Source organism: Cavia porcellus, unplaced genomic scaffold, assembly GCF_034190915.1.
Source record: "Cavia porcellus strain 051 isolate PalLab524CR breed Dunkin Hartley unplaced genomic scaffold, mCavPor4.1 scaffold_21, whole genome shotgun sequence".
Taxonomy (NCBI): domain Eukaryota; kingdom Metazoa; phylum Chordata; class Mammalia; order Rodentia; family Caviidae; genus Cavia; species Cavia porcellus.
Genome location: NW_026947504.1, coordinates 5,924,927 through 5,951,303, shown reverse-complemented (window position 1 = coordinate 5,951,303; position 26,377 = coordinate 5,924,927). Strand labels below are relative to the sequence as shown.

The following is a 26,377-nucleotide window of genomic DNA, read 5'->3' as shown; positions in this document are numbered from 1 at the left end:
TCATACGCACTGGCCCCCCTCCCTTCCGCCTACTGCCTTCCACTCCGCCCCTGGCGGAGGAAGTGATATCACAGGCCCCATGTGAGCGGATTGCAACACATGCAGCTGCCTGGAGAGAAGGAGCCGGTGTCCTACGTCAGAGCCGCCGCCGCCGCGGAGCCGCCGCCGGGGAGGAGCAGCCGCTGTAGCCCAGGACTGGGCCCTTAGGTAAGGTAGGGAAGGAAAAGACCAGCGGCCGACGCGGCGGGCTCCACGGGGCAGGGAGAAGAGGACCTCTTGGGGGTGATGAGGAAAGGGGGCCGCTCTGCCCCAGCGGCGGCGCTAACTCTGTGGTCTTGGTGTCTCCCGGCCCCGCCGGGCCGCTCTAGGGAGGAGGAGGCGAGAAGATGGCGGACGACCCTAGTGCTGCCGACAGGAACGTGGAGATCTGGAAGATCAAGAAGCTCATTAAGAGCTTGGAGGCGGCCCGCGGGTGAGCGCCGCGTCTGGCTCCCCCGTGCCCTCTTGGATCCGGGACCCCTCAGGATGGCCGCCCCCGCGCCGCATGGCCGGATGAGAACCAGGCACTAGCCAACTCCCGCCTTCTGGACGTCTGGGTAGTGGCCCCTTACTTGGTGCGAGGGTCGGCGCGGTTGGCCGGAGAAGGGGTCCTTCCCCCGCTTGGGGGTAAGGGGCCCGCGCTCCCGGGGCTCAGGCCATTCTACTTTTCCTTCTCGTGATGAGCCCCCTCTACTTCTGTAACTCTCCAAGCTCCTCACTCTTTAGGCTTAGGGTGCTGCCACCCGAGTCCGGTGCTGTCGGGGGAAGGTACGGTACTCGATCTTCCTTTCCGAACGCCCTTCCCTGATTTCCTCTCTTCCATTCCTTTCACATTTCTCAGCCAGGCCTCATTAAAATGGCCTCCCCCTCCCGGACTTCTGAAGTCCGAGTGGGTGAAGTTTGGATGGGGTGTGCAGGGGAGGTGGCTGGGGACGTCCTCTTTCTGGCTCCCTTTGATTTCTCTGGATCTTCCCCCTCTCCCTAGACGACTTCCCCTAAAGTCCTCTAATTACCCAGGAGCTTCCTGGTTTTAGCAGTTCCAGGACCCGCCTATAAACTGAAAATGCCAACGTGTGCGGGATGGGGGTGGGGGGACTTACTTTGTTTGACAAACCTGTACGTGTATATCCGCGAGAAATCAGGCAGTGGGGCTGCTTAGTGGAAGCTGTAATAATGGAGTTCTTGGCCTTGTGTGGAATGTAGCTCTAGAGGTGCTTGTTGAAATTCAGAGCTGAATTAAGTGAGGTTTGTGTCATCTCTTGTAAGTTTTGATAAAAAACTGTAGGTGTGTCCATTCTGGGAAGAGTAAACTAGATTAAAAGTAGCTGAAGTAGCTAGCTGCGTGTACTTTTTTTTTTTTCTTTCAGCATTGCTCACTCGAGGAAGGTGTGCCAGAGTTACTCCTGTTTCCTCAGTTTATTACTGTCTCAATCATTGAGACTTTACTTACCGGAAGTGGTCCCACCAAAATAGAACATTACATATTTGTGTGTCTGTACATTCTTAGAATAGCAAAGCAGCTTGCCTGAGTCCTTGTGGAAAGTTGATTTCAGCACAAGAATTAAACATTGAGGTTTTGAGCCCGGCCTTGTCTTTGATGAGGACCACTCCTCCAAGTTCCTTGTTACTATTTCTTTTTGAAGAGTTGTGCTTGATTGTTGAAAGCCCAGTGTTAGCTGGGTGTTTTGCCATAGCTTTTGTTCTTAGTAAATTAACGGTTCTGTTTGGAGTCAGTCTTCTGAAAATTTGACTCTACTCAGTGTTTTAGGGTTTTGCTTATCCTTTGGAGTACTGAAAAATCTTAATATGAATTAAAAGCAGCTTTTTATTCCTTAGATTTTTTTCCTTTGAATTTAATAGAATTTTCACACTTGTTAATCTTACAGGAATTTGTACCATGTAATAGAATGAAAAACTATTCTCAAACGTGAAAATATAGGGTTTTATGTATGTGTGTGTGTGTATGTATATATACATATATGTAGTTCATAAACGATTATGATGCAATACCAAGAATTTGCCAAATACTTTTGTTTTGCTAGGATATTCTGTTGTGTTGCTTGAAGATTTGGTTGTACATTTTTTACAAATTGTTTCTTGTTGTTTAAAGTTAGAAGTGGTCTGTGGATTCCTTCTTTTCATTTCAAGGCAGGTTCACACATTAGAATTTTTCATGTATTCTTTGATGCAGACTAAAAGATGGATATGACTAATTTGTTGTCTGAGGTAAAATCAATAACAGTGCTTGATAAGTAACAGCAAGTAACAGCATTCCTTGCTGCTACTCAACGAGGGAACTTCAATCTAGTTTGTTTCTAGCTATATCAGTCCCTCTTTTTGAAGTTTTTGAAGACTTTACCTCTTGTTAACAAAGTTCAGTGAAGTCTGAAGCCTACTTGAAAAAGTTCTTAGGCACAACTTGTCTTCCAGGTAATAGAATTTGGACGTTTTAGAAGGATTAAACTGTCTAAAATAGCTAGGGACTGTTAAGCAAACAGTGTGGTTAATAATCATGTCCTATTTGCTTTTAATCAAAATTTGGTTGAATCTTAATTCCATGAAAATTTAAAATCTTGGCCATCTCTGGTACTGGTGAGGGATTACAAAGTTTATTATGTGTGGCTCAAGTTTCCTAGTATATACCAGTTTCTTTTGGGAAATAGCAAAATTGTTCTTTCTTCTTTTTTTGATTGTATTTTTTTAAGATAATTGTAATGAGCTTTAATGAAATCATATTGGCAAAATGTGCTAGTATTTGAACAGGGGAGAAAACTAGGGCTATGTTAAATGTTACCATTAGCACATGATAATGAAACAGTGATGGATTAGCAATTTATCTTTTTTTTTTTTTTTTTTTTTTTTTAATAAAGTTGCTCCAGCAGTGTAGAATTCTGGACATGAGAATCAAAGGTTTGGTTTGTTGTGTTTTGAACACTACTTTTTAAAACTGTGCTACAGTAAGTGTAAATCTGAAATTTAGATGATCAACATATGATTATCTTTTGATATGATCCAGATTTTATGTAGTTTAAAAAGAACCACCAATAAAATATTCACTGATAAAATACATTTAAACAGAGATATCTAGATAATTTATTGAGTGTTTAGTATGTTGTAGACTGTTCTGTGCAATTTAATCTTCATAGCAATAAATATTGCCACCATTCAGTAAACAAGGCAACTGAGGCTGAGAGGTTAGATAACTTACTGTTCATAATGTCACAGAGTATAAGTGGAGCAGAGTCCAGGGCTTGATCTAATGTGCTTTGCTGGGTATATTTTCTGTTTTCTAAAATATGCAAGACTAGATTTACCCAAAATGTAATCTGAACTATAACAGACTGTTATGTCTGTAGAAGAGCATTTATAAAGGCCAGATTACTAAAATGGGGAATCTGCTTGCATTCTATTTTGTATCCAGCATCATACTTAATCTTCAGTCTTCTGATTTTTAAGTTGAGTGGAACATACCTATTTTGATGTCACATAATCGGGATACAGTGTTCATCTGTGAATACTAATCAAATAACCAGCCAATTCTTCTGCTATCATAAGCCTCCAACTGCATGGTAGTTCCTCTCTCTTTATGATTACTCCTGGTATGTTCTCCATGGTTGGTTCATGAGAACAAATGAGTACATAGCCAAACTTGGAAGTAGGGCCATGTGGGTTGAATCATAGTTGGTTCCATATAATTCTTCATATGAATTTCAGCAGGTGAACATAAGTTACCAGAAAGATAGATTAAGATTTTTTTTTCAGATGTTCTGAATAGGCAAGAAATATCCCCAGAAATAGTTTTAGAAGTGTGATAACTTTCAGACAGTAAGATAACTTACTGTTCTAGCCAAGGACAGTGGTGAATGTGACAATGGAGAAAGTATTAAATTGGGTTGTGTGTACAAGGTGTTAGGATATTTTTTCACTTCACTAGGAACCTTGTATATATCAAGTTTAAAGTTTGGATAAAGTATGTTTAGTACTTTGGAGTACCAACACTACTGATTGATCATCCCCTAATTGATCATAAAAGACATGTTCTCAGCACCCTGACTTTCAAGTATTTTGTTTTTATTTTATTTTTCAAAAATGTCCTCTTATATTGGTGATTGAAGCCAGAGCCTTGCAAAATGCTGTACTGCAGAGCTGCATCTCCAGCCTTATTTCTCAATGTTTTTGAAGGACATTGAAACTAAAGTATACCAAAAGTGATAGGTTGGGGAGTCTAAGTCTAGCACAGCATAGAGTATTGCATGTAGTACAGCACCCTGAGTTATATCCCCATCACCACCAAAAAAAAATACAGCCATTTAAGATTCAAGCTTTTAAAGATAGCGTTGTTGTTGTTGTTTATAACAAGGCATGGTGGTACATGTCTCTAATCTCAGTACTTGGAAAGCTGAGACATGAGGATCCCGTCAAGTTCAAGGCCAGTCTAAACTACAGAGGGAAACCCTGTCAATAAAAATAAAGATGGCTTTTTTTGTCCTCTGTTCTGGATCCCTCTTTCTATTTCTGGTGGTGAGACAGGTATAATACCTTTTGAGAGAAAAGTCAAAAATTAGAATATTTTAAGTTATATGAGAAAGATGAGTTTAGACCACACAACTACAAAGGGTCTTAGTGGTCTTTTAGTAACTGCTTGAACTGTGGCAAGTTTTCTCTCCAAACTTTAGTTCTACTCATACAACTATAGACCATAATCTTGGTTTGGTCAAGTCAATATAATGTTGAGTTTAAATATCTAGCATTGAATTTGCCCCATAGTGTTCCCACAGAGGTTAGTTCTTATCCATTGTATATCACAACATTGATTCTTCAGAAATATCTGATAGAGGATTATATCATTAAGGAGTCCGAATATATAAATTGCAGTAGACCTGAACCAGGATATGTTAGTGTCTCAGTTTCCTTCAAGTGTCGTTGGCTGCCTGTGTCAACTCAGAACTGTTCCAAAGAGCTGTCGTAGTCTGGCACTGTGTTCCGTGCACTGTAGACCTAAGGAACAATCACTGTCTTTGAATTTCAAGTCTTGACAGACTTCTCATTGTAATAGCAGATACACTTACCCTTCCAGGGAAGTAAGGCTTTCTTTGGACACACTCTTAGGTAAGCAAGAGTACCTAATTAGAATACCATTTAAGGTTGTAGGTTTGTCCTGTCTGCCCTCCCCACATAGACCAGTTTGACCCTTTTAACAGGGGCTGGTTTTTTGTTTGAACTTGGAATTGAGGATATGCTCACAGAACATAGTCCCTCTGCTGGAATGATGTCTGATAGAGGCTTAAAATTACCAACTTTACAGCAGGACTAACTGGTCTTAGATCCATTTAGAAAGGGGAAGTTTGCCTTCACACTGTTGGGTCTTCCCAACTGAAAACATGGACAGCAGAAATTTCCTGAATCCAACCTATTTTCTGTTGTTCTCAGAATAGAACCTTCTCCTAGGATACATTCTGTAGGTGTCCCTGCATTCTTCAGCAGCCTGCCATCTTAGTGAGGGGCAAAAGGGATTCAGAAAGTTTGATATTCTTTTCCAGTAAGTTAGAAATTACAAGAATATGAGATTTTTCTCAGGGGGGAATGATTCTCAGAACACCATGAGGCTGCTTTGATGGCAGCTTTATCTTACGCACACTTTAGACTTTTTCCTCCTGCCTGCCCTTCTCTCAGTCTTTCCGGCCAGGCTCAGAGCACTTTATATTTCTCAGGTGCCTCACAACTGACTTTTGCTATGTAGTTAATTAAGACTGCATTTCTTTTTTCACATTTTCATTTGATTTTCTGAGATCTTTAGAAAAATAATCTTGATCAAAGCAAAATATTCTTTTCCTGCCATATCTGTTTATGTGATGCTGGGGATGAAACCCAGGATCTTCTTTATGCTAGGAAATACTATACTACTGAGTTACACCTTCAGCTCCTTCCTGCCATGTCTGTGACCCAACGTAAGTTTTTCCCCACATACCTGGTTATGTGGAAAATGATACCCATGAAAGCATATAGAAGAGCATAGTTCATGATAAAAGAGAGTTTAATATACACAAATGATCAGGTTTTGAACAAAGTAACAAACTGATGCCCTAAAAAAGGATGAGATTATATAAGTACTCAGGCGAAAGTTAGCACATTTCCGATACAGGTTAATATCAGAGATACTAGATTAGAGCTATAAGTAGTTCTAAGTTTCAAATTTTGGGGAACTATGAGGACTGAACCCAGGGGATGTTAAAAATACACTCACGAGCTATGCCACTATCTCAGCTTACTTTGCATTTTCTTTTCCATCTTTCTTTCTTCCTTTTTTTTTTTTTTTTTTTGTTTGTTTGTTTGTTTGTTTGTTAGTTTTTGTGGGGGGGGTTTTGTAGTTCTTGCTATTGAATCCAGGGCCTCTGGCATGTTACTAGACAAGCAGTTTATCAGTGAGCTACAATCTCAGACCCCCATTCTTTTTTTTTTTTTTTTTTTTTTTTGGTCTTTTTCCTTTTTATCGGTACCAGGGATCGAACTCAGGACTGCCTGCTTGCAAGGCAGGCACTTATGCCACTGAGCTAAGTTCCCAGCCCCCTCATTCCTAGCTAGTTAGACTAAAATTTAAAAGCTTTGTGTTGGTTTGATAATTATTGGTGAGCTCTCAGAATATTGAACTAGTGCATTTTACATATGCGTACCTTGTTGGTAAGGTTGGCGTGACAGAGTTTAAGACTGTTTCAACACAATTCTGCCTTTCAGCATAAATAAACTTTAGCTTGCAAGAAGTAAAAATGTACTGGCCTGCCGTGGTGGTGCACATCTGTAACTCCAGCACTCAGGAGTTAGAGGCAGGAGGATTGTCATGAGTTTAAGACCCACCTGAACTATATAGCAAGACCCTGTCTTTAAAAAACAGACTAAAAAGAAAAAAAAGTACTTAAACTGACCTTCAAACCACTACTGTTTCTGATATTTTTAGTTATTTATTGAAAAGTTTTGAACACCGTGTATGTTTAGTATCTTTCTAGTCATTCTAACTTGATAGAGCAAAGTGGGTCCTTACTAAAGATGCAGGTTTATTAGAGCTTTAGCACTGAGTTGTGTTTTTGTTGTTTTTAAACTGGGGATTAAACCCAGGGCCTCTTACAGGCCAACCATATGCTGAGCTCACCCCCAGCCTGAGATGTGTTTTCACAAGTTACTTGAGTTAATCAAATAATGAAACTAGTTTTCCAAAGATAAGTAAATGAATGGGATACAGTTTTTACATCTCGTAACAGATCTGTGAGGAAAACTGTTACTGCTTTCAGCCTCATATTAGTAAGCACAAGATAACACAGTTCGTGATAAAGGGGGGATTTAGTGTAAGAAAGTGATCAGAGTGAAATCAAGAGGATCACAGGTTTAAAGCCAGCCTGGGATACACTGTGAGTCCTAGGCCAGCGTGGACCGACCACACAGTGAGGCCCGATCTCAGAAAAAGGAACCACTGGGCCTACCGTAATCCCAGCACTCTGGGGGCGGGGAACAATACTCCTGCAAATTTGAGCCCACCTGGACAATTTAGTGGGACCATGTCTCAAAGTAGAAAGGGCTCATGGACAGAAATTGAAGTACAAAAAAAGTTAAGTAGCTACCTAATGTCATAGCCAAGTAAGAAACAGTGCCAGATTCTGTTAACCACTTTCCAGATGTCAAAGCCTGTGATCCTCTTATACCATACTGCTCTGCTTTTTGCATCTTTCCAATTCTTTACTGAAAGGAGAACTCGTATGATAACAATATGTAATTTATGAACTGCTAGTGATTTCTTACTGTTATTTTTTTAAATTCTATATTCTACCCTTCCTGTTTTGCTTTTTTTCCTCTAAATGAAAGAAAGAAAGAAAAAACAAACGAACGAATTCTTCTTGTCCAGGGAAATCTCTTCATAATTTTCTAGAGAGAGCTAAAACCCAGGAGTAAGGATTGAAGGAAAACAGACATGCTATTTGCACGTCTACCAAAGGAAGAGCAGGATATTGAACTTGTATGCCCTTCCCTCACCCTGTACTAGGAACAAACCAAAGGGCTTGCACACGGAGCTATATCTAGGACCCTTTTTTATTTTGAGACCAGATCTCATTAAATCATCCTGGCTGAGCTTGAACTTGGAAGCCCCCTGCCTCAGCTTCTCAAGAGTGCTGGGATTACAGCATGCCTGGGGTTTTGTTTTGGTTGGTTTTTTGTTGTTGTTTGTTTGTTTGTTTGTTTGTTTTGTTTTTTAAGATAAGGCCTGAATCCGTTGTCCATGCTGACTGAACTCACTGTTAGCCTAGGCTGGCTTCACACTTGTGATCCTCTTTCCTTAGCTTCTTGAGTGCTGGAATTACATGGTGCTTTATCCCAGCCACCATGTCCAGCTCAAACAATTTATTGTTATTGAGGAGGATAACTTATTGCTTAAAGTTTCTCCTGAAACTCATTTGTGTGTTAAAAAGATAATTAACAGAAAGGCTATGGCTTTCCCTGTGTTTGAAAAGCACTTCCATAGAGGTCAAGATAAAAAGAATTTTATCATTTGTAGGCTCTAAGGTAAAGTCCTGGTAGTGAGTCCCTAACACTGGCTTGGCAGTTTTGTGAGAAAATTTCCAGCTTCTACTGTTCTGTGATGGAATATTCCACTAAGTTAGTTTTGTTGACTTCTTGGAGTACATGGCTATTATTGTAGAATAAGTAATACTCTTATCAGATATGTACATTTTCATTTTAGGTGACTGAGCAGTCCTTGTGCATTTGAGGTTAAAACACTAAAATGACCTTTGCAAAAAAACTTTCTGCTGAAAAATGTTGGAATATTTTGAGTTCTTTCAGTAAACTCAAATTTTTGCATTCCTTCCATCTGGTAGTGGTATCTGATCCTAAGGTCAGTTCTAACCGACTTAAGATAGCTTCTAGCCCCTGTAAATAGTAGTAGAACCCTGTTTCCTAGTTGAGTATTTCCCTCAACTTATTATAAAAACAGCCCCATCTACTTCGTAGTCTACCTGAGATGGGGGCAACAGTGAAGGTGATATGTCATTAATGTGAGAATCAGACAGTATAAGAAGTATTGGGTGTGTAACTGGTCATGCCTATAATGGCACATAGCATTGGAAGACTAAACTAGGAGGATTGCCATGAGTTCGAGGTTGTCTTGAACCATGTAGCAAGACCCTGTTTTACAAAAAGAGATTTTGGTTTTGTTAATGGTAAAAATACAGCATAATAGTTTGAGCTTAGTGAAGTAAAAGCTAGGAACAGTTTATTGCTTTCTAAGGAATAGCATGGTTTTTTTTTTTTTTTTTTTGCCTATGTTTATTATTTGGGGGCATTTTATGAAATTTTGTTTGGCTAATAGAGATTGAAGCAAGAGCTTTCACACTGCGCCACATGGCCAGCCCTCCTTGTTTTATATTTTGAGACAGTCTTTCTAAGTTGCTCTGTCTAGCCTCAAATTTATGATCCTCCTGCCTTGACTTCACACTGGGATACATTCTTAGTCCCTTTTCTTTTTTTTTTTTTTTTTTTTTTTTTAATTTTGAGACAGGGTTCCCATGAGACACTGAGTTGACCTGGCTGGATTTGAGTTTATTGATACTTCTGCCTCAAGTCTCCCAGAGTGCTGGATTATAGGTGTGTGCTACCACACCCAAAAAAGGTAGTTCTTTAGGTTTACCCAAATCCAAATAAGTCTTCATTCAGCTCAGCCCACCTGACAGTATTGTTATCCTCCCATTTCTAATTGTGCTACTTCTTTTTCACTTGTACTGTTGAATAGGGGTGAGGGGGTCTGTTTCTATTAAATGTTAAAAACGTTTTCATGACCATGTGAAGTAAATAGAAACCACAAACCACAGGGATTTGTATCATTTGCTTTAGGTTATATAGCCATTAAATAACAGAATAGGATGTGAACCTGACTTTGCCTATGTCAAAACTCATACTCCTCCTGTTCTGTTCACATATTTAACTCATGTCAAAAAGATTGCCTTAGTTGAAAAGTTTAAACTCATATTTGCTTTTTTTGTTTGTTTTCTTTTATTCAGACAGGGGCTCACTGTATTCCAGGCTGTCCTTGAACTTGGAGCAGTCCTCGTGCTTCAGCCTCTTGAGTGCTAGGACTATAGGCATGCACCATCACACCTGGTTTATTTTTTCATATTTGGGAGAAAAAAATAAAAATCCTACAGTGAATCAAATTAGGACAGTTTGGGAAATGAAATTAGAATTAGGAACTGATTCACTTTCAGATGGTGAGCCTGCTAGCTTAGTGAGTTTCCTGGAAATGATCTAGCTGAGGTTTGATTTGAGCTTTGTGAGACCAGAGTAGATGTGAGCTTAGAAGGTGACATGGTGAAAACCTTAGCTGTCTACCCTAGGTATCCGCACTATTGAGCATTGTGAAGAAAACTTCTTGGGGCACCTATAATCTAAATGTCAATAATCAGTCTCTGAAATAATCTGAAAGTTGTTTCATTACTTGGATTGATGATCTGCAGTTAGTGAGATGTGGTTGTTCTGGCTCATGAAGTTAGGCATGTGTGCTGTCACTCAGTGGTGATATGTATAGTGTGATGGGAAAGTATGCTGAATGTTAAGTTTTTCAGCAAAAGACACATTGCAGTTAATCCCTCCTCAGGTTCTCTCCCCACCAAGACACTTGAAATGCATCCCTGGATGGAACTCACGACCTAGTGCTTGGCGGGCAGGCACTTACGCAACAACTGTTTTCAGCTGCACTGTCCTGGGTGCCTGAATGTCCTGAATCAATTGAAAAAGTTTACCTTTTTGGTCATTTTGATTTTGAAAAAACACCAGAACTCTCACAGTGCCAGATTGGATGAATAAAGTGATATGGCAAGCCTGCCTTCCCACTGGATGGCATTCACTGTTTTTTTGACCATAGCTTATAGAGATACTTAATGAAAGAGGATTTTTAGGTCACTTTATAAAGTGGCAGTACTGGGAATTTAGCTTAGCAGCATAAGCACCTATCTGGCAAGCACATGATCCTGAGTTCAATTCCAGGTACCAAAAAAAAAAATGAAGCCAAGCGTAGTAGCACGTGCCTGTAATCCCAGCACATGGGAGGTTGAGGCGGGAGGATCATTACCAGCCTGGGCTACAAAGTGAACTGAAGGCCAGCCTGAACTGCGTAGTGAGACCCTGCCTCAAAAAGAAAACAAAGGGGAGGGGCAGGAACAACAGGGACAGAATAAGTTTTCTTTTGAAATGAGGGGGAGTAATTTGAGAGAAATTAATGACAGTATCTGTTTGTTTGTTTGTTTGTTTGTTTTGTCGTTTTCCTTTTAATCGGTACCAAGGATCAAACTCACGACTGCCTGCTTGCAAGGCAGGCGCTTATGCCGCTGAGCTAAATCCCCAGCCCCAATGACAGTATCTTTTATTGTGAGTTTTAGAAACATTTACTGTAGTACTGCATACATAGGATTATCTGTTAGTCTGTGCTAATATAATGGTTCCACAGACTGGTTAAATTTACGAAGAAGAGAAACTTTTCCTCAGAGTTCTGAAATCCTGACTTTGGGAAATCAAAATCAAGGTACTGAAAGATTGTAGTGTCTGTTACCAAACAACAAAAGATGGTACCTAGAATGCACTGCTCCTCCCATGGAAAAAGAAAGACAACTCAGGAAACCTTCTTTTAGCAGCACCAAAACATTTGAGGGATCCACCCTCAGGACAAAAGCCTCTCTTGATGCCCTGTTTCCCAACACTGTTACATTGAGAATTAGGTTTCTAATACATGAATTTGGGGGCACACAGTCTAAAACTATAGCATGGAATACATAAAGCAGGTTCCTGTTCTTTGAGGAGGGATGATGCTATGGAAGGTTTTTTACCTTCTGCTGACCAAGAGATTACCTAATAGCTTGGAGACAAAGAAAGCAACCCGGCAACACCTTAATCAGAGCTTAATCTTACAGCAACCACAATGTTTTCATCTACCTTTCTAAAGTGTTCTTAAGCATTTCCGCTGCTATAATGACGACTAGTAATAAAGTTTTTATAGGCCAAAGGATGCGTAGACTTACTTTGCCTATTATTTTATTTTATTTTTATAATGGGACCCCTTGAACCCAAAAAGTTATTCAAAACACTTCTACACCCAGTGCATCCTGAGGTTTGCCCTCATTGCCTTGAATTTTCTTCCTCAGAGATGTTTAGGTCCTGCCAGTTTGGTAACCACCTAAGTGTTTCCTTGTCCACAGTGTTCAGAGACCATGAATCCTTGGATTTGTAATGGATAATTCTACTCTTCTAGAGAGAAAAACTCTACCAGTTGTCTGTACATCTTCCTCTTGTCTGCCATTATTTGATTTTTTAGAAGCTAGGGCTTTGGGTGAAGGATTGATAGAAATTTCCCTTGTTAGGAGAAAGCACTCTGGACCAGTGAGAACCAGAGAGGATCTGAAAGCAGAGGCTTCTGGGAGCTTCATGTGACACATTGTTAGGCGTTGTGTTTTTGATGGTTTTTACTACCTGCATAATGAGTCATTTCAGCACTAAAAACTGAACCCAAGGCTTTCACACTGAGCCGCCTCCCTAGCTGTCTTTTAAATTTGAAACAAGGCCTTGCTAAATTGACCAGGTAGGCCTCTCGCTTGGAATTGTCCTGCCTCAGCTTCAGTGGCTGCCGTTACATGCATGCACGACTCTAACTCATTGTTTCTTGCTTTATATTTCGGTATTTTGGTGTGGTTTTTTGGTTTTGTTGATTTGGTTTGGTTTTCAGTGTGGTGAGTTCTTTGTGTTGGTTGGTTGGTTTTGAGACAGGATCTCACTATGTAGTTCAGACTAGCCTTGAACTCATATAGCCCAGGCTGGCCTCAAACCTGCACGGTCATCCTCCCTCAGCATTTAGAGTGCTGGGATTGCTGGCGTGCAGCACCATGCCCAGCCTGTATTTTGGTGCTTGTTGGAGTTTTATTTCTGTTTTGTAGTAGTGGGGACAGAAGCTAAATCTTTGCACTGAGCTCGTCACTGGCTGCTATTATTTTTTACTTGCAGCTGCTGGGGTTACAGGTGTGTACCCTTCACTGCCCCTGTCTGGTATAAGAATGTAATGACAGCAAAAGAGTGAAGGAAAGCTACTGAAAGTTTAAAAGTTGTAGTTTGCCTTTGTAGGGAGTAGTTCCTTCAAGCTTTGTGTCACTTTTCACAAAAAGGTTCTGGTTTTACTTTAACATGAAATAGCTTCCTTAATTTTTGTGTTTATAAAAACTGGTCTAACAACTTCGATTGGGTTGCCTGGAAGGGTGAATGAGTCTATTTTGTTTGGAAACAAAAATCTTCAATCTGCTTGTATTAAACCTAATATGCAAACATCGCAGGTTATTAAAGAAGCCTTCAAATTTTTAAAATATAACCTATTATTTAATCTGCCTTTCCCCTCATCAGTAAGGGACTATATAAAAAAAGGGGTGGTTTCAGAAAATGTTTCTCCCACAGTACAGAGAGATGCCTGCAAAGAAATGAACAAAAGTAAAGATTTTGAATTATTTCAGATTTAGTAACTTGAGCCAGGGGTTTAGCTCAATGGCACAAGTGCCTGCCTGGCAAGCACGAGGTCATGAGTTTGATCCTGGGTGCCAAAAAAACCAAATGTAGTGACTTGGTAGAAATCTGTGTTTTGGAGAGAAAGGTGGGGGTTTTGTTGTTTGATTTGGAGGCGGGGGTTGTTTTTTGAGACAGGGTCTTGCTGTGTAGTTTAGATTGTCCTCAAACTGGGAGCAATCCTCCTGCCTCAAACTCCTCTGAGTGCTGGGATCACAGATGAATACCAAAAAAAGCTTGCCTGTGCCAGAAACCCTCCCTATCCCCAGGTACTGTAAGTTATTAAATTGCCCAGGCCTAGCTCAAATTTAGTGATTCCCTCCTGCCTTAGCCTAAGTAGCTGAGAATACAGGTGTGTACTGCTGTCCCTAGCTATACATTTCTAAGGGAAATGTGTACATCCTAAGCTATACATTTCTTTTCAGAAAGGGAATCTATAACAAAATCATGTCCTTGAGTATATTCACTAGTTTGGCCTCTCTGGAGTGTTGCAGTACATGGATATGTGTGTGTAAATTTGCTGAACTGTGCTATGTATTAAAGCTGTTTAATGAATATTTATCTTAACCTATCTGCAGAGCAAAGCAAATGACTGTTGATCTTAGGGTCATTGCTTTGCCCTCCACATTATTATCTTGCTTTAAGATGGCCTTCAGGCATCCTGGATTCGTTCATTTAATTTGTCCTAACATTCTTTTAAGCCTCAAGTTTCCAATCCTTTGGGGTTTGGTGCCTATTCTTCCTTCACCCCTGCTATGCTCTTTCTTTGTTTCTTTGTGTGTGTGTGTGTGTGTGTGTGTACGTGTGTGTGTGTGTGTGTAATCGAACTCACAACCTCAAGGTTGCCAGGCAAGTGTTTGTGCAGCTGAGCTATAGACCCAACCCCATGTTAGCTTGTAGTTAGGTTGGCCTTGAATTCATTGTGTATCCATTGGTTCCTGCCTCAGCCTCCCTAGTGCTGTGATTACAGGAGTGCATAATCACGCCCAGCTTTGTTCCTTTAAACATTCTCGCTGACACCATAATTTGCATCTCATTGCCAGGCAGCTCTGAACCACCAGTGGTACTTGCACGACTGTCCTGTAGGGCTGCAATGAGGCCGTCCCATTGAGAGTACAGACTCCCTGGTTGGACAGTCATGCATGTACCCCTGGGGGCTCAAGCCAGCAGATATGTGTTAAAAAAGGATTCCTTTGGCCCTGAAAGAGTCCAAGAGCCCCTCAGATGAAGATAGAATTCCTCGCTGCTTTGTCAGAAAACAAGCATAAGCCAACAAAGCTGGAATTCAAACATATGTGTCCTCTCTGGCATATTCTCTTCTGTGTGTGAGTTGACCCCCACAATGTAGGAGATAGGTAGGTAGCATCTACAATCTAGATTGGTTTTGTTGTTTTGTGTTCTAGGGGTTGAATCTCGACCTCACACTTGCATTTTGTCACTGAGCTGTCCTCCCAGTACGTAGAGTAATGTTGAAGTTCAGTTCACTTGCCTGTTGTTTCCAGCGGATCCCAGAGCAGATTCATTTCCTCCTAATTTGTGCTTGTTTGTGATGACAGCTGAAGCTGCATATCATAAATGTCCTTGATTCTCTGGTTTGGCTAGAATATTTGCTTCCCTATCCAAGGGGTGGCAGCAAAGTACATACTATACTCCTCCCATGTACTATGTTAATCAACTTGTACTTTATTAGGGAAAGTATCACGATGGGTTATGAACTAGCCTTTTAGACTGTAAGTAGACTGGCAAAAACATACTGATTTTTGGAGTTGTAATTTGACTGACAATTTCAGGGTAACTTTTATTATTTTTATATGGAAAAAACTAGATGGCCAGTTTTTGTTTCGTTTTGTGGGTGATTTTTTTGTTTTCGAGGCAGAGCCTGTTGTTTAGGTTGGCCTGAAACTCGCAGTGATGTTTCTGCCTCAGGCTCCCAAGTGCTGAAATTACAGAGTTTTGCCACCCATTCTTTTTTTTGTCTTTTTATCGGTACCGGGAATTGAACTCATGACTGCCTGCTTGCAAGGCAGGCGCTTATGCCGCTGAGCTAAATCTCCAGCCCCCTTGCCACCCATTCTTGGTTTCAATTTATCTACTTGTGAAAACATATCTGCTCAATCTAGAGGATTTTTGGAATTTTGCCATTAGGGAAAAACACTGGATCTCCTGTAAATGAGTCCCTTTCTAATGTAAATCCTGTGGAGAAACAGCTATAATGGTGCACATGAATAAAGTTAATCTTACTATAAAAATATGTAGCCAGGTACAGTTGTATATACCCTATAATCCTAGCTTCTCAGGAGTGTAAGGCAGGAGTGTCACGGGCTCCAGGCCATCCTGGGCTACATCAAGACCCTGTTTCAAAAAAAAAAGTCTTTCCTAGGAACTGACTTCAAACATACTCAGATTTTGATAAACTGCAGTTACAAAGCTAAGTATTACACTGTTTTGTTGTTGTTGTTGTTGTTGTTCCCTGCTTTTTCTCTTCGTTATAGTCACTTGGCATGTGAGCCCATTTCACTTGACAGTCCTAAGTTTCTAATATTTCATATCTGTTAAGTCACCTCAGTTCGTACTGATATCTGTTGTAATAATAAAAGCTAACCTTTATATATCTGGTCAGAACCGATTTGGGGCTTTTAATTTTCTATGTATTGAAGATTTCATTCTGTTCACATTACATTTGTCTTCCCTAAAAAATTAGTCTTCTAATTTTAATGATGTACCATATTATAGTAATTAGTGAAAACAACATTTCTCAGGAAAACATGCTTTGATTTTTCACAAGTTGTAAGATTGAGATCTTAAGGAATATTCTATTTTGTGTATTGTTTATGTTTTTCTCATTGTGTTTTCCTATTGTTTGTTCCTAGACTGGCCTTAAACTCCACGTTTTCTGCCTCAGCTTCCCAAGTGCTAGGATTACAGGCATGTGCCCATGGATTTTTTTTTTTTTGGTCTTTTTGAGACAGGGTCTCTCCATGCAGTTCAGGCTGGCCTTGAGCTCACTTTGTAGCCCAGGCTGGTCTCGAACTCGCAGTGACCCTCCTGCCTTAGCCTGCCGAGTGCTGGGATTATAGGCATGAGCCACCACGCCCAGCTGCCCATGGATTTTTTTTTTAATGGCAGCTTTATTAAGATATAAATCACCCACAGGGCAACTCTTTGTTTTAACATTTATGCAACTGCCAAGCTATTTTCCAAAGGATTATACCATACTGATTCACATCCCCAACAACATTGAAAAGAATTTTGATTTCTCCACATTCTATATTTTTTTAATTTATTGTTTTGCTTTTATTTTTATATTTTCTTTAGAGAGATGTCTGTTCAGGCCTTGATCCCATTTTTAATTTATCTGTTTGTTAGGTTTTAAGAGTTCTAGATATTCTTCACATGAACCTTATCAGATATATCTCCCTACCTTTCTTGTTTTTATATTCGTACCGGGGATTTAACTCAGGACCAAGTGAGCTTGCAATGCTGCTGAGCTAAGTCCCCAGCCCCACCTTATCAGATATATGATTTGCAGATGTTTTCTCCCCTTTTGTGGGTTGTCTTTTCACTTTTGTGAGAGGGTAGTTGTGCTGGGGATTAAACCAAGGGCTTTGCACATGCTACTCATGTGCTTTACTCTGAGCCACACCCCTAGACCATTGACATATACTGTATGCTTTAGATAAGACTAGAATATTGAAATACTAAAATGAAGGGTGTCTTAACTAGCACTGATGATGAGTATCTTGAGAGAATACAAGTAAAATACATGTTGCTGGGCTCAGTATCAAGGCCAGAGGTGGTGATGTGTGTGGTATTCTCCATGTTTCAGAATTTGGTTTCTTGTTCTAGAAGCTTGAAGTTTGGGCACCTGGAGTTTATCAGGCTCCTTTTAATCAAATCAGTGTTCTGTATTATATAAAATATATTACTGTTGAGGGCTGGGGGCGTAGCCCAGTGGCAGTGTCTGTCTAGCATGCATGATGCCCTGCTTTCAGTCCCACAATGGGGATGAGGTTGATAATATGCTATTTAGGAAGGATGTGCATGAAAGAAGAGAGATTGGCTTCAGTTGGGATATTTTTGTGGATTCTAGTACTTTCTTTTCCTATCATTAAAGTGCTTAGGGAGTGCTAGGTTACATGTTGAAGCTAACCCTGACCCTGGAATTAAAAAAAAAAAAAAAACAGGAGAGCTGGATTTGGTGGCACACGCCTATAATCCCAACACTCCAGGAGCCTGAGACAGAAAGATCTTAAGTTTGAATTCAGCCTGGGCAATTTAGTGAAATCCTGTCTCAAAATACTTAAAAAGGGAGAAAAAGATACATTGGTATTCTTTTTTGTTTGTTTTGGTTTTTGTTTTGTTTCTTTTTTGAGACAAGTCTCACTAGTAGTTTAGGCCAGTCTTGAACTCACTATGTATCCTAGACTGTCCTTGAACTCCAAGTGATTCTTATACCTCAGCCTCCCAAGTGCTGGGATTATAGGTGTGTACCACTGTGCCCGTTTTATACTGATATTCTGTCTCAGTTTTAGAGCAGTTTGTTTCATCATCATGGCATAGCATCTCCCACTGAAGAGTTGCCAAATTCCAACCTGTTGACTCTCATCATAGCTTTTCCCTTCATCCAAATAATTGGGCACCTACCATATTCTGAGTACTTCCTAGCTCTTGGATATATTGTGACTGAGACTATGTCCTGATCATGTTGGGTGACTTGTTTCTATTATTTCAAGGGCATCTCACTCTTGATTCATTTTACTAAGGCTAAACATGAAGTTAAATTCTATACTTAAGTGGTGTTTGAACCTCTAAGTAGCTATCCTTCCTTCGACAGCAATGGCACCAGCATGATATCATTGATCATTCCTCCCAAAGACCAGATTTCTCGAGTGGCAAAAATGTTAGCAGATGAGTTTGGAACTGCATCGAACATTAAGTCACGAGTAAACCGCCTTTCAGTCCTGGGAGCCATTACATCTGTACAACAGAGACTTAAACTTTATAACAAAGGTAATTCAAACTTGATCATTTTCCTTTTCTGCATATCATCTTAGGTGTATTTTCCATTTTGATGGTGCTTTATTCTGTAATGTTTTCTTCAGCCAGCTGTCATAAATGTCACTTTAATCTTGGTGATCTAACATTTTCTTAAGAGTAGTATTTACTAATAAATAACTGTAGTATTTACTGTATTTTAAAGGAATTATGACTATGGTAACATTTAAAGTAGAAGTTGTTTGTGTTCTTCGCAGTACCTCCAAATGGTCTGGTTGTTTACTGTGGAACAATTGTAACAGAAGAAGGAAAGGAAAAGAAAGTCAACATTGACTTTGAGCCTTTCAAACCAATTAATACATCATTGTATTTGTGTGACAACAAATTCCATACAGAGGTAAGAGTTTAAATATAGAACATTGTTGTCATTCCAAAAAAGAAATCTCATACCCATCAGTAGTCGTTCCTTTTTATTACCAAATAATGTATGGTATAAATAAGCCACATTTTATGTATTCAGTAGTTGATAAACATTGGGTCATTTCCATTGCTTGGCTGTTATAAGTAATATTGCTGTAACCATTGTTCTACAATTTTTCTGTGTGCCATGTTTTCTTATCTAGGAGTAAAATTATTAAATCACATAGAACCTATGTTTAACCTTATGAGAAACTGTCACACTGTTTTCCAAACCATAAGAAATGGTGCCATTTTATACAGCTTATTCTCTACAAAAAGTAAAGTAACATTTATTTTGATACTAGTTATTCATCATTGTTTAAAGAAAGTGCTAAACTAGATTTGGAAAACTAAATAGAGACAAGGAAATAATTGGCTAGTTGATGTTCATTTCTACTTATTTAACAGTGACACCTGCCTATATTCTTAATGCCTTAGTTTTCAGTTCAGCTTGTAAGATTTTTAGTAGCAGGAGGTTCTTTTTTTTTCTTTTCCTCTCTCCAGAAAAACTTTTGACTGACAGAACTGCCATAAGATGAACTTTAATGAAAAGGAAACCTCATTAGAGTGACCTAAATCAGTCAACAGTAGAGCAATCAGGAATTTGCAGCTGGCTCCTAGTTTAGTCTCTTGCCTTTCATCAACCTAGGGAAAACCTCTACAATAGAATTAGAACTGACATTTGTTGACACAGTTTACAATGGACGATTTTTGCTAGCTTGACAGAAGTTCGCTTCCAGTTGAATATTGGTCAACTGCATGGATGATCCAGACTGTTTCTCTCAGCTTCACAGTCTGCTTCTGTGGCAGAAACTTCATTAAGGAGACTCTCAGCCACTCTTCTATTTACCTGTATCTGGTTTGAAGAAATGCTGGTTTTGAATCTTACTGATATAGACAGTACCTTGTACCCATATTGTCTAGCTTTAGCTCACTTGTTATTAAGTTAAAATCATTGTTGTTTATAAACCTTAAGTCCTCTTCCAGGGTACCTTTTAATCTTACTGGCTACACTGCTATGTCAGTATATCCCCATTTATTTCCTGTTTAATAAGGGTAATTATGCTTTTATTTTTTAATAGCAGTACTGAGGATTGAACCCAGAGTCTTTGCTGTGAGCTCAATCCCCCCATCTCTTTTTTTTTTTTTTTGCTAAGTTGCCCAGGCTGGGCTCAAACAGCCCCACCAGATTGCTAGGCTTATAGATAATGTGCCACCACACCCAGCTTTTATTTATATATTTTTGAAAGGAATAAGAGACAAATATACTTGAGGCCTTGGGTTCACTTCCCAGCACTGCCAGAAAATAAGTCTATTCCTTCATAAGGAAACTTACTGAAAAACCTTTATCAAAATACCTAACAGATTTTTATGATATAAATCTGGTTTTGGGTGACAGGGATTGAATTCAGGGCCTCACACAAGCACATGTTAGGCATGTCATCTACCACTGAGCTATGGCCCCATTTTTAAGGCTATTTTTGTCTTTTTGAGATAGGATTTTGTTATGTAGCCCAGTCTTCTTGCCTTAGTCATGTACCACCGTGCCCAAGTTAATGGTACATTTTAAACAGGTAGTATTTATATCTTACACACACTCAGTATTAGGGATTCCTTAGCCCTTTTTAAAAATCATTTTCAAAACATGCCTCATTAAGTTGCCAGGTTGCTGGCCTCAAGAACTCCTAGGCCCAGGCAATCTTCCTTACCTCAGCCTCCTGAAAGGCTGAAATTACCTGGCAAACACTCATATCTTAATGCTAATTATCAAGCATGCTTTGGTTAAAGAGGGATCCTTAGTCGATGAATCCATGTTTTAGACATTTTTTCTGCAGGTGCATTTTTCTCATTGTTTAAAATGGAACAAATACTTTCTTAGTTCTAAAAAGGTTGCCACCATCCATCTATAAAACTCTATACCCATTAACACTTTCTAGGCAGGCTGTACTGCCTGATAGGACAGTGGTTGGTAGGAACACAGCACATTTAAATCTTAGCCACCTAATAATGAGACACACAAATTCTGGTCCCATAATGAGTGTGTTAAACAAAATAGTTTACCATTCCTCCTTTTCAGTCCTTGGCAACCACCATGCTATGTAAGAATCCTTTCTGTGTGTTATTCCATGAAATGCTTTTACTGTAGAACTCATAAAATGGTACATGGGGTCTGAGGACTCCTGTTTCCTTCTGGGTTTTGTTTTGATCTTGGCAGACCTTTGGGGTTTGTTACATGGTGCTTCTGTTTGTTTCCAGGCTCTTACAGCGCTACTTTCAGATGACAGCAAATTCGGCTTCATTGTAATAGACGGCAGCGGTGCACTTTTTGGCACACTCCAAGGAAATACAAGAGAAGTCCTGCACAAATTCACTGTGGATCTTCCAAAGAAACATGGTAAGATGGGAGGAAAGCTTGAGCCCTTTACTTTCTGTCTAGTGATATATTCAGTCTCTGAAAATAACTTGTGGTTCATACTGAACTTTCAGTTGAAGGGATGGTGATTTTTCTCTGTTCTTTTTTTAGTTAATGGCATGATTATGTTTAATTCTCAAGACATCTTGTACTTCTTAATAATTATCTTTTCTCTCACCACTTTTGTGTCAAAGGTAGAGGAGGTCAGTCAGCGTTGCGTTTTGCCCGTTTAAGAATGGAAAAGCGACATAACTATGTTCGGAAAGTAGCAGAGACTGCTGTACAGCTGTTTATTTCTGGAGACAAAGTGAATGTGGCTGGTCTTGTTTTAGCTGGATCAGCTGACTTTAAAACTGAACTAAGTCAATCTGATATGTTTGATCAGGTAAGTGAGAAGTAGATGCTCCATATATAAGACTCTACTTGAGAGAAAGTCATTCCTCAGTCTGAGCCCAGGGGAATGCACGTGTCCAGTTTACACTGATCGACTCCCCGGAATAAAACAACCTAAGTTCTTGCCAGACTTAACGCCTGTGACACATGCCTATAATCACAGCTCTTAAGGAGGGTCACTGTGTATTCCAAGGCTAGCCTGTGCTGCATGGCAGGACCCTGTCTCAAAAAAAAGAAAAAAACCTCTTACACATTTAATTGTAGATGCTGCTGGTTGTTTAGATAAGTAAGCAAAGATAAGGAATTTATTTGTACTTTTGAGGAAAAACTAGGGCATCTCTAGAGTCAGTCACATTCTCGTAATTGACTTGCAGTAATAAGACAATGTTTCAAATAATGAAAAGGTACTGCTTTTGTAGGAACACTGAAATGTGGGTCAAAAAAGCTATAAAATGTATTAATTAATCATAATTATCTGTATCTTTTCTGTTCATTCAGGGATTTCTGGTTTGAAACCTTTGCATTGAGTCATAAAATCAACCAAAGTAAAAGCTTTACTCAATAAAATTTCTAGGAAATACACAATTGACAGCCTATAGTATCTACCACTGTGCTTAACACATAATGAACTCTCAAGAAATGACCGCTTAATCGATGAATGAGTTTGTGAATACATAGTGTAGGGAAAGAAAGAAGACCTAATTCCACAGAGAGAGTGCACATCAAAGTTTATCCATCACTTCAAAGTTAGAATACATTACTGTTTCTTAAGTGAAAATTGAATGTAGGTCACAATAAAACCAAATAATAATGGCACCCAAAATTAAAAAAAAAAAAAAAAAAAAAAACGTAGCTCTTCGGGCCAGGGATATGTAGCTCAGTGGTAAGAGTGTTTGGCTGATATGTACAAGCCCCCAGATTTGATCCCTAGCATTGCAAAGCAGAGAAATACAAACCCAGCCCTGAGGGGCCAGGAATTTAGCTCAGTGGCACAAGCGCCTGCGTGGTGAGCACAAGGTCGTGAATTTGATCCCTGTTACCAAAAAAAAAAAAAAGAAAGAAAGAAAGAAAAAAACTTCTAGGCCAGGGATTTGGCTCAGCGGCCTAAGCACCTGCCTTGCAAGTGTGTGGTTGTGAGTTCGATCCCTGGTACCAAAAAACGAGCACCAGCCCTGAGTTAAATGGTGTGGATTTGTAGGGGGAACATTCCCTCATGCTTTTCTGGCCTCTTTTGAAATCAGCCATTTCGGGGCTGGGGATTTAGCTTGGCAGTTCAAGCACTTGCTTGGTAAGCACGAGGTCATGAATTCGATCCCTGGAACCAAAAGAAAGAGATCAGCAATTTTTAGGTTGGAATCCTTGATGGGCCCCATGGAGGTGGCTGCTTTAGTGGGTTACCATGATTGGCTTTTAAAGTGCTTTGGTTTCAGAGAAATTCGAAGTTGTTTTTTATTGTCTTTGCTGACTTACTCCAGAACATAAGTAAAAAGCAGTGCCACTTAGTAATAGGACAGAGCTAATTAGAACCAAAACACTTAATCCAGGGGGTTCTTTTGTTTCATGTCAGAGCACAGCCATGACATGTTTCTACAGTATTCTTTTATCACTTTATTGGCAAGAGCCAGTTGCTCTCCCATTTCATTCACAAGAAATTTATATTATTTCATGTAATGAATTCTTTAGTGGTAAGTTGACAAAATGTGTGATATAATTAGTTGTAAAAGTTTGCACTGCTAGTGTTGTTCACTGCCCCAACAGCTTTTGAATAAACTAAACTCTTCACTTAGAATGCAATGATCATGAAGTTAAGCTTTGTTACCATTAAGATACAGTATTTGTAAAGGTATACTGCACTGCTAATGTTTTTGTTTTTGTTTTGATTGTATCAGAGATTGCAATCGAAAGTTTTAAAGTTAGTTGATATATCCTATGGTGGTGAAAATGGATTCAACCAAGCTATTGAGTTATCTACTGAAGTCCTCTCCAACGTGAAATTCATTCAAGAGAAGAAATTAATAGGTATCAGTAAAGTGCAACTATTTGCTTATTGTAATAGTTTGTGTATATATACAGCTATGCAGATGATTACATGTGTAAAATAAGACATGGAAAAGTTAAAATGCAGACTTAACATTTTTATTAAAATTTTCTAGCAGGTCATGGTAGCACATAACTAGTTCTAGCACTCGAGAGACTGAGACAAGAGGATCACTAAGTTTGAAGCCAGCCTTAACTGCATAGTGAGACTGTTTCTCAAAAAAAATTCTTGCCTTTATAGAATCATTTAATCTTTAATCATTCTAACAAATGTGTACCTACAAGGGAGAATATAATACACAGTATCCCTCAGTATCTTCAGAGGGTTGATTTTAATGCCCTATGAATATCCAAATCCATATAACTCAAGTCCTTTGAAGCAAAATAGTGTAATATTTAGATTATTTATAATACCAGTACAGTGCAAATGTTTTGTAATTGTTGTTTGGAGAGTAATGTCTAGAAAATGTTTGTATATGTTCACAGATGCAGCCATTAATGGCCTAACTACTTAACATACATCAACAAAATACGATCTTTCTTCTGAATATTTTCAGTCCACAATAAGTCAAATTCATGAATATAAAAGCCAACTCTGTATTATTGTCTTGTCCCTAATGCATAGGACGATACTTTGATGAAATTAGCCAGGACACAGGCAAGTACTGTTTTGGAGTTGAAGATACACTAAAGGCTTTGGAAATGGGAGCTGTAGAGATTTTAATAGTCTATGAAAATCTGGATATAATGAGATATGTTCTTCATTGCCAAGGCACAGAAGGTAAGAGAATTAGAAAATATGGTTGCTCTTTGTTACTTTCCTGTGTGTTCAGGAAGCCTAGGATGGATTTTGGGGAGGGCTGGCTGATTTCAGGAGCAATAAGGAAACACTGCTGTGTTCCCACTTGTAGTATAAAAGACATAATTACTGCATAGATTTCTCTTTTGGACCTGTGCAGTGTCTTAAATTTGCTGAGGACTAGGACTGTGTCTTTGGTGTCTGGTAGATGCTCTGTGCATGCTAAGATATTTGTAGAAAGGAAGTTGATAGAATGAATGCAGGAGCCATTTGTCATCTAATCTTACAAGGCTTTGCCTGTTAGTATGTGAGAGCCAGGTTAACACATTTTCCCCTTTTAATACTACAGAGGAGAAAATACTCTATTTAACTCCAGAACAAGAGAAGGATAAATCTCATTTCACAGACAAAGAGGTACGTGTTTTTGTTTGAAGATAAATGCAGGAAGCCTTAATTAAGTTCATGTGTTAGAGCACTAGTAGCATAGTGATGAGTCGGAGGGCGGGGGGGGGGGGACTGCAAGAGGCAGCCACCTGTGTGCCACTTACTGACCTGATTGCAAGGAAAGCTAAGTTATGGCTAAAGTAGTTAAGCAACCTAGAAAACATTCTCATTACTGAAAAAATAGAGGAAAGGGTTATGTAGTACTAGGCATTGAACCCAGGGCCTCCACACCAAGCTAAAGCCTGAGTCCTTCTGTTATTTTATTATTTCGAGCCTGCATCTTTAGGTTGCCAGAGCTGGTCTCAAAAGAGCAGTCTCCCTGCCTCAGCCTCCCAAGTCCTGGGATGACAGGCGTGTACTACCACAGCTGACTGAGGAAGCTTCAGTGAATAGTGTTTCTTTCTCCTTGCTGAACTTGTGCTGCTTTCTTCATTTTTAGTTCTTCCAATGTAGTGGTATCTCTGAGTTTGGTCTAAATCCACCATCAGTTAGAAATGTTACCTTGCCATACGACATGGCTTTGAAGTGGTAGCGTCTTCAAATTCTGAGTTGGAACACTTTGTCCTTATGAGGCTGCTTCCAAAAGCAGGTGTATGAGCTGTTGGATGAGTGTTATATAGAAACACTACAATAGCCTGATTTCTGGAGTTAACAGTAGGAATAAGTTGAAAAACCACTGATGCGGTGTTTTGACATTTCATTACTAAGACTATAGAGTGTTGAGACGATCAGAATTTCTCTGCTGCTTCATTTATCAGAAAGGAGAGTTCACTTCATTGTGCACACAAGTATGAATGGGGCAGGAAGAATGGTGGGTAGGGGATTGAAGGGACTGGCTAAGCCTTGATACGGCCTAATCCTATTGTTTTTGTGTCTGATGGTCTCCTGTAGACAGGACAGGAACATGAGCTGATTGAAAGCATGCCCCTTTTGGAATGGTTTGCTAACAACTATAAAAAATTTGGAGCTACATTGGAAATTGTCACAGATAAGTCACAAGAAGGATCCCAATTTGTGAAAGGATTTGGTGGAATTGGAGGTAAGAAGCATAGCAGCAAGTGGTCTTAGGCAAGGGCTTTGGGCCAGGCTGAAATAAGTTCCCTTAAAAGTGAAGTGTACTCATCGTCTACTTGAATCAAGTAGTTAGTAGTTAGAGCAGCAGGTAGCTACTAACATTTCTTTACCTGGACCAATTTTCAGTCTTTGTACGAAAATGGCCTTCCCTT

At 39.5% G+C, this 26,377-nt stretch overlaps 1 protein-coding gene across 2 annotated transcripts in view; it reads left to right on the top strand.

The window, feature by feature from the left end:
* Positions 1–26,377, top strand: part of Etf1 (eukaryotic translation termination factor 1) — a 28,716-nt gene continuing 2,339 nt past the window's right edge. The window contains exons 1-10 of one of the 2 annotated variants that reach the window (XM_003477398.5): positions 1–207; positions 369–472; positions 18,446–18,621; positions 18,864–19,003; positions 21,322–21,460; positions 21,673–21,863; positions 23,761–23,890; positions 24,534–24,689; positions 25,057–25,121; positions 26,043–26,190. In XM_003477398.5, the coding sequence (XP_003477446.1) occupies positions 387–472; positions 18,446–18,621; positions 18,864–19,003; positions 21,322–21,460; positions 21,673–21,863; positions 23,761–23,890; positions 24,534–24,689; positions 25,057–25,121; positions 26,043–26,190 (1,231 nt within the window). In that variant the 5' untranslated portion in view covers positions 1–207; positions 369–386. Of the gene's footprint in view, positions 208–368; positions 473–577; positions 597–18,445; positions 18,622–18,863; positions 19,004–21,321; positions 21,461–21,672; positions 21,864–23,760; positions 23,891–24,533; positions 24,690–25,056; positions 25,122–26,042; positions 26,191–26,377 lie in introns of those variants that run through there. The other variant, XM_063232172.1, reaches the window with a different exon arrangement.